This window comes from Salminus brasiliensis, chromosome 15 (assembly GCF_030463535.1).
Source record: "Salminus brasiliensis chromosome 15, fSalBra1.hap2, whole genome shotgun sequence".
NCBI lineage: Eukaryota > Metazoa > Chordata > Actinopteri > Characiformes > Bryconidae > Salminus > Salminus brasiliensis.
The window spans coordinates 34,566,463-34,574,711 of NC_132892.1; the positions used below are offsets into that span (position 1 = coordinate 34,566,463).

Below are 8,249 nucleotides of genomic sequence, written 5' to 3' on the forward strand. Positions count from 1 at the left end.
CCTCTTATTTGGTTCTATTGACCCATAGTGCTTCCTGCAGCCTCTTATTTGGTTCTATTGACCCATAGTGTTTCCTGCAGCCTCTTATTGGTTCTTATCTCCTGCCCCCCTGCCTACAGGGTCACGGAGATTCTGCTGTGGGCTGTGGAGTGACAGTGGGAGGAAACAGCGCTGCTCTCGCGCCGCGGCTGCTGCTGCTGTTACTGGCGCTAGGTTCCACGTCCGGGCTCTCAGTTAGTTACGCAATAGTGAGAAAAAAGAGAACCAGAAGAAGGAGTAGGTGGAGGAAAGTCTGCAGGTTTTTTTTCTGTTCTCACTCTCTGCATGTCTGAGTGACGCAGCGAGGGGGTGGGGCCGAGGGAAACCCGTTACTTCCTTTTTTCCCAAATCTAATAAATACAGAGGAGCTCTGTCAATAAAGCACACACACAGAGAGAGAGAGAGAGAGAGGGAGCATAAATACAGAGGATTGTTACACTTCATCACCATCATCACCAACATCATCATGTCATCAACGGATGTGGAGAGCTTGGAGAGCAGGGTTGCACGCTCCAGGCGCATGGATATGTGCCTCGTAGGATCCGTGGTTGTGCTTTTTGCGCTCGTTCTCTCAGGCTTCGCTGCCGCTGCGCTGTTCGCGTGGAACCTGAACGCAGGGGCGGAGAGCGTGCACCGGAGCCCGCAGGCCATTGTGAGCCAGCAAGGGAGCGACGACTCGCCCTACAAGGTAAGCCCACGCGTTTCGGTTGGGGTGTGAAGGGTGGCCGCAATGTTGAGTGCAGCTGAAGACTAGAATACTGGTGGTCCTGGTGGGTCACAGTGGTGTAGTGGTCTCCTAATGGTTCTGGTGGTTCTGTAGAGTCTACAGTGCACTTGTACAGTAGAACACCCCAGACCTCCCTCAGCACCTTCTCTGGTTAATGGTGATTAGATTACTGCTCCTTTTTTTATTATTTATATTATTATTATTATTTTATTTATTCATAATTGCTCTTTGGAGCAATAACTAGGACCTTGAGATGACAAGAACGTCTCCTGGAATCCTTACCTGGATGTTCAGGTCTTCTCTGCAGCCAAAGGATCCATTAGACCCTTGATGACCCCCATTGGAAACCCATCCCCAGTGTCTAGAATCAGTCCCAGCTCACCTGCTACACCCTTAAATGGCCAAGTTGTTGAGTTTGAGCATTTTCGATAGATTTGTAGATCTAGATCGTTTACCCTACTTGAAAAAAGACCATTAGAACCATTAGGATCCTGTTGGAAAACCATGAGACGTATCTAGAGTCATAGCTCACTTGCAAAAGTCTTAATATCCTTTACTTTATAAAATCCACCCATCTGGAAATACAAAAATACCACCACGGACCACCATCATGAAGGGCTTCTGTAGGCCCCTGGTAGAAATTACTGAAAGCCTGATTGTAGAAGCAGTGGGATCCTAATTTTCTTTGCTAGCATCATAGCTACACTCAGTAGATCTAGATCCTGCTCATCTATAATGTTCCTGAGACCAGTCCTGTGGTCCACCTGTTGTCTGGTTCAGCTCCAGAAGGTCCAGATGAAGCAGGTGGACTACAGGGCTGGGCTTGGTGAAGAAGGGTTCTTATTGCATCATGGCTCGAGTTTCTCACGATTTCTCTATTCTTCTTTCTCACAGGCCAAGAGTTTTGCTTACCTGCGGGCCTCCGTTTCTTCTGCAGGTGTGATGAGCAAAGGTGTGATGGCCTGGGAGCCCATACCCTACGGAGAAGGTCAGACCATGGGCTCGGGATACAGCTACAACCCCACCCAAAGAATGCTAACAGTGAAGCATGAGGGATCCTACTTCCTCTACGTCCAGCTCAACCTGTCCTGCATCTTTCAGTGCTCCAACGAGGTGCTGACCATCACGTTCGAGGATCATAACAGGGTTGAACAGCTCTCCTGCACCATGGAGCTGCTCGGGAACCAAACAGCGGTCAAGAAGTGCTGGACTGTGATCCCACACCTGGAGAAGAACAGTAGACTCCTGGCTAAGATCCATTCAAACAAGGAGCTCAAGAACCGGAGACTGGAGGTCAACAGTTCTGGTTTCGGGATGTTCCTCGTGGACGGGCCAGAGGCGGACTGAACATTTGTTAACACATGTTAGCGCATGCTATGGGTACTGTACACCTGCCGCTTAAGGGCAACCTCATCGGATCTGGATTCTTCTGTTTCGTACAGTTGAAGAAAAAAACAAAAGACCTCGAGGGTCCTGAACCCTCTGCACTTTGATCTACTCAGGAAGGACTCTCAGGAAGCACTATTTATGCCATGTTTTTATACTCGTATCTACTATTTATGATGACGTTTTGTACATATATTTTTGGGTTTTCTAGATATTTATGAACTGTGTAAGTTATGTGTGAAGTTTAGTCAGACCTACATGTGCAAGCCATTTACTGCAAGACAGTGGAAAGGTGTTTACTGTTAGACAGTAGCTGAAAAGTAGACGTCACTACAGATTAGCCGCGCCAGTGGCTGCGTCTGGATTAGCGGTTAGCCTTGGGAACCGGGGGCTAACGACGGACATGAAACTTGAAGCGGGTTCCCGTATTCACAGAGTGCCTCGGGATGGGATTTGGTTATAGGACCTGGCTGCCTCTCGGGGAGGGGGCTGAATATTCAGCGTTGTTGTAATTCAGTCATGCAGCCAATAAAATTACTGTACAATATCTGGAGAGTTCACGTGTGTATTTGCCTCTTGCAGAGTCCTGGGCTTTGTCGACCTCTTCACAGTGGAAGTAATTGGCCTATTCTACTAATTATTGCTCACCTTAAAGACCTTAAAGACCCTGGTACGGTTCTACACTGATCAGCCATAACATTAGCACCATCTGCCTAATAGGCAAGAAATAGTCTTGACTGCCTATGGCATCATGCATGCATTTAGCTGATGCTCTTATCTAGAGAGGTACCCATATTACAGAGGCGGACCAGCATAGTCATGCAAACTACGGGGGAATCGAACCCCAGTCTCACATAGCCCCCCCTATAGTTACCCAGCCAAACCTCCATTACCATCAATGAGCCTTGTGAACCAATGAGCCAATGTCTCTGGTACACCAGTTGTCCTTCCTTGGAGCACTTTTGGTAGGTAATGACCACTGCATATCAAGAGAGAACACCCCACAAGACCTGAATGATGATGTTCTGGTGGTCTGAGTTCTGACCCAGTCATTGTCTAGAACCTCACAGTCTGGTGTCTCAGATTCTTAGGATTGTCCATTTTTTAACTCCCACACCTCCAAGAACTGACCGTTCACTCACTGCCTAATGTGTAGATCCACCCCTGGACAGATGGAGCCACTGTAGATGAAGATAATCAAGGTATTTCACTTTACTAATGGTACTAATGTTATGGCTGATTGGAGTTGTTGGTTCTGCAGAGATATCATTACTTTTAAAATTTAAAACCGAACTTTAATACATTAGATGTCCCTGTCGATGGGACAGAGACTATGATGGACCACTGAAAGAGGTCAGTGGAGAATTTCCGTTGCGCACAGGCCCATGGTGGAGTCTTCATTTTAAAAGTAGAACGTGGTTCTAGCTCTGGACATTAATGAGCACTTTATCCAAAAAACAGAGCGAGAGCAAAAGAAGTGGTTTACTGTACCAGACTGAGGGCCAGGAGCCTACGGATCTAATTTAGTTTGAAGAAAAAACAAAAAAAACATTTGTTAAAAGTATTGGGACACCTGCTCATTCATTGCTTCTTCTGAAATCATGAGTATTAAAAAGAGCTGATCCTGCTTTTGTTGAAGTAACTGTCTCTACCAGGGAAGAAGGTTTTCTTCTTTACTGTTACGATTTGATTGCATTCAGCAACAAGAGCGTTAGTGAGGTCAGGATGTTGAATGATGATTACCACCCCACCTCATCATCCCCATCTCATCCCAAAAGTACTGGATGGAGCTCCTCCACCATCATTCCAGAGAACACAGTTCTTCCACTGCTCCACAGCTCCTCAATGCTGGGGGGCTTTATACCCCTCTAGCCCACGCCTGGCATTAGGCAGCATGGAGCCGATAGGGTCATGATGTTGATCTGCTCCAGAGAGTCCTATTCTATTGGCAGTACTTCTTCTCTACAGGGACTAGACAAGCTGTGTATGTGTGTGCCTTTAAAGTAGCTGAATGTGTTCATTAGAAGGCATGTTTACAAACATTTGGACACAAATATGGAACAGTGGCTCTTAGGAGGTCCTTGAGCTCTTCTCCTGCTGGACAGTTATCTAGCGAGAGATCCTGTTCAGGGAAACCCTAGAGATTAAGGATCAGACACAAGATCAAACCTAAGTGCAATTTAAGACCTTTTCCCATCTTCAGTTATTGTTCTTGAAGACCAACATTTATACAGTCAACTTTGTTCCTCCAATTTTGCTGGTTTTCACTTGTTGGCCTCATCTGAAACTGCAAATCTTCAAAATCTTGTAAAATCCTTTGAAATTTAGTCGAAATATCTCACATTTCTTCAATTCTGAGATTTTTGCAGAAATATGAACTAATATTAATAACTTTTCACCCTCTTTTAACTCATTTTTCACTTGTTTTAAGTGATTTTAGCTGTTAAAAGTGTTTGATTCTATTAGCCGATAAACAACAGATAGTTCAGCTTTGGTCCAGAAATAATATTTTAACTATCTGCCAATAGAATAAGACGATTCGATTATTTCAAACAAGCTAAAATAAGTTCATAATGACATTTCCAGTCAATAAAAGGAATTATATCACCACTATGAGACACTATGAGACACTTCCAGTGGGTAAAATGACTTAAAACAAGTCAAAATAAGAAAGTAATAAGTTGAATAATCATTTAATATTCTTACAGCAGATATTCTGACTAGATCTCAGTGGACTTGGTGATCTACAACATCATTTGTTGCAGTGTAGCAACATTTCCTGATTTCCCAAATTTAAGACCTTTTCACATCTTCGTTATTGTTCTTGAAAACCAAAAGCTGTCTAGACGACCAGGGGACATTTGTTCCACCACCCTGGCTTCAGGTCTTCCATAGGTTTTGAAGGACGCTGGGTCAAACCAAGCTACCAAGCTGTACTTGAAGCTCGACAGGTTCTAGGTTCATTTTAAGTTTGGTCAGTTTTTTGGGGTTTGTAGGAATCATCAGAGTTTCACCCAGATGTTTGTTGAGTCCTTCATCATCTCAAGGCAACTGCCTTCTGACTGGTCTTCCTCTTACCCATCCTTGGGAACTTGGGAGCTGGTCCAGAACACTGTGGCACAACTTGTCTTGGCTAAAGTTTAGCCATGTCACTCCTCCAGATGTGGCACATTTTAGGTCCAGGAAGTCTGGGGAGGATTGCCAATAGAATAGCACTCTGGAGCAGATCAACATCATGACCCTATTGGCACCATGCTGCCTAATAATGCCAGGCGTGGGATGGTGGAGGGGTATAAAGCCCCCCAGCATTGAGGAGCTGTGGAACAGTGGAAGAAGAACTGTGTTCTCTGGAATGATGGTGGTGGAGCTCCATCCAGTACTATTGGGGTGATCTCCATTAAAGCTTTGTCTGAGTAAACAAGGCGAGTCCTTGAGAGTGGATCAGGGTGCACCTGGCCCTCCAGATGATGGAAAAGAAAACAGAAGCTCTGAGGTCCAGTTCTGACACTCGCATGTCTGTTGTAAGCGATGGTGGACGGGGGTCAGCATGGGCACACTGACTGTTCTACGGTAAGGCAGCACTATACACAACAGGGAGTGCAACACTGTGAGTGGAGACTTGTCCTTCCTCCTGTAACGGTCAACAAACATCTAGGACAGCCTTCATCATCCTCATGCACTGAGGAGCCTTGGGTGTCCAACACCGTGTTGCTGGTGGGTGGGTCGTCCCTCCTTGGATAGGTACTCCCCCTGCTGTCCGGGAGCCATTTGGAAATGCTCCAATCCGGTCATCTGGAAATAACCCAAAGGCCTGACGCTCTGCAAAGTGGTTCAGATCTTGGCGCTGCCTGTTTCTCCACTAAGCCAATTATGAGAACTGCTCGTCGAGTTGTCGCCCACCTCATTATGAGATATTCATCATTATACGCCTCATCTTTGAGTGGTCATAATGTTTTGTTTACATTGATAACAACAGCGCTGAGCTTGGCAGCAACAGCAGAGCGTAGACGGGTCAGCACTGAGCTTTCTCATGATTCCTAACCTGTGTTTTCCATCTTCCTACCACTGGAGCGTCAAACTGAGACAGACGTAAGGGCTCGGGCCTGCCGGACAGTGATGTGCGTCCTGAACAGGAAAGCTGCGTTAACGGAAGCCGGAAGGTTCCATGAGTACGGGGGAAAGTTCTCTCCTCACCAAACTTCTCCTCACCATTCACACATACGTCACTTACCGTCACCAACCCAGCTCGTGGGTTTCACTCCTTCTTGCTAAGCTCTGAAAGCAGCAGCACAAATACATACACCCACACACACAAACAAACACACACACCTCAATATAGCCTATATATATATATATATATATATATATATATATATATATATATACATTTATACAGTCAACTTTGTATATATATATATATGTATATATATGTACACACACATTTATACAATCCAATTTGTGTCTCCAATTTTGTTGGTTTACACTTGTTGGCCTCATCTGAAACTGCAAATCTTCAAGATCTTGTGAAATCCTTCGAAATTAGCCAAAATATCTCACTTTTCTTCAATTCTGAGATTTTTGCAGAAATATGAACTAATATTAATAACTTTTCACCCTCTTTTAACTCATTTTTCACTTGTTTTAAGTAAATTTTAGCTGTTAAAAGTGTTTGATTCTATCAGCCGATAAACAACAGATAGTTTAGCTTTGGTCCAGAAATAATATTTTAACTATCTGCCAATAGAATATGACACTTTCCGGAGATTCGATTATTTCAAACAAGCTAAAATAAGTTCATAAAGACATTTCCAGTCAATAAAAGGAATTATAACACACAAAATATGCCACTATGAGACACTATGAGACACTTCCAGTGGGTAAAATGACTTAAAACATGACTTAAACAAGTCAAAATAAGAAAGTAATAAGTTGAATAATCATTTAATATTCTTACAGCAGATATTCTGACTAGATCTCAGTGGACTTGGTGATCTACAACATAAATTTTTGCAACATTTCCTGATGAATGGACCAATAGAAAAGTTCCGAAATGACCTCTCCGGAGCGAAACCTTCCTACATGGACGTCCACTGAAGGTTAAGAAGGTCTGGACTCTGTTCTCAGAGTCTCCTCGCGCTGCAGACAAATAGGTCATGAACCAAAGAACTGGGACAGTCTTGGGAAACCGAAAGAATGACAAACGGGCCGAGAGAAAGAGAGAAAATGAGGGCGTTCAACACTCCCACTCAGCCACACTCTCCATATCTAGGAGATGCTGCTCGAGATATGAACACAGTTGAGTCAGTGAATGCGGAATGACTTCGCTTCCCATTACTGGCTTTCCGATTTCCACAGCGACCTGCAGACACACAGACAGGAAATTCAGTGATGGAAGATAATGCATTGCTTCACAGCTGCACTCATAAATACCACTGCTGCCGCACAAACCTGGTAACTCCGTATGTAGTTTTTCGGTTTTTCAGCTAATTTCAATTTTGGGCTGATCGTCTTTACATTTTCTAGAAATGTCATTAGGAATGGACCAATAGAAATGCTCGAAAGTGACTGTAAATCTGTTTTTGACAAGGTTTTGTGTACATATACATTTATATGCAGACAAAAGTATTTGGACACTTTACACCTACAGATGCTTTTATGGCATCTTATTCTAAATCCATAGACAGCGGTGTCTCCTATTACATACAGAACCACGCTGGAGTTCTTCACGTTCTTTCAGTGATTAAAAAGGGTGTCCCAAAACTTTTGTACATATACATATATACTGTACATATACACACAAATGTTTTAGTCCCTCTTTGAGTGTAAATCTGCTGATCTGCTCAGTAAAACACTGATATTAGAATAATCACTAATAATAATAGCACTCCTACAGACAGTGGTGGAGGTTCTCCATCACTGTGTTAATCAGTAGAACATCTCCAAAGTTCTCCTCTCTCATGGAGTCTAGTATTATTTAGAGTTCTCCTCAGATCAACACCTGGTTTGGTGGTAAATCAGGGCTTAATGATGGTAAATCAGGTGAGCTGCTGCTGCTGCTGCTGATGGAGTTGAACACATTCTCCACCCTGTGCTGGCT

The 8,249-nt window shown here is 43.9% G+C and overlaps 1 protein-coding gene across 1 annotated transcript; it reads left to right on the top strand.

The window, feature by feature from the left end:
- Positions 1 to 446: 446 nt before the first annotated feature.
- On the top strand, positions 447 to 2,699 carry LOC140535706 (uncharacterized). Its single transcript, XM_072657158.1, has 2 exons — positions 447 to 727; positions 1,661 to 2,699. Exons 1-2 carry the CDS (start codon positions 506 to 508, stop codon positions 2,111 to 2,113), a joined length of 675 nt encoding a protein of 224 aa, XP_072513259.1. The 5' UTR covers positions 447 to 505; the 3' UTR covers positions 2,114 to 2,699.
- The last annotated feature ends 5,550 nt before the right edge of the window (positions 2,700 to 8,249 follow it).

Bases quoted from the DNA above. Each gene is read 5' to 3' on its own strand.
- LOC140535706 (XM_072657158.1), top strand. From the start codon at position 506: ATGTCATCAACGGATGTGGAGAGCTTGGAGAGCAGGGTTGCACGCTCC. The intron at 728-1,660 runs GTAAGCCCACGC...TCTTTCTCACAG, and splicing joins GCGACGACTCGCCCTACAAG to GCCAAGAGTTTTGCTTACCT.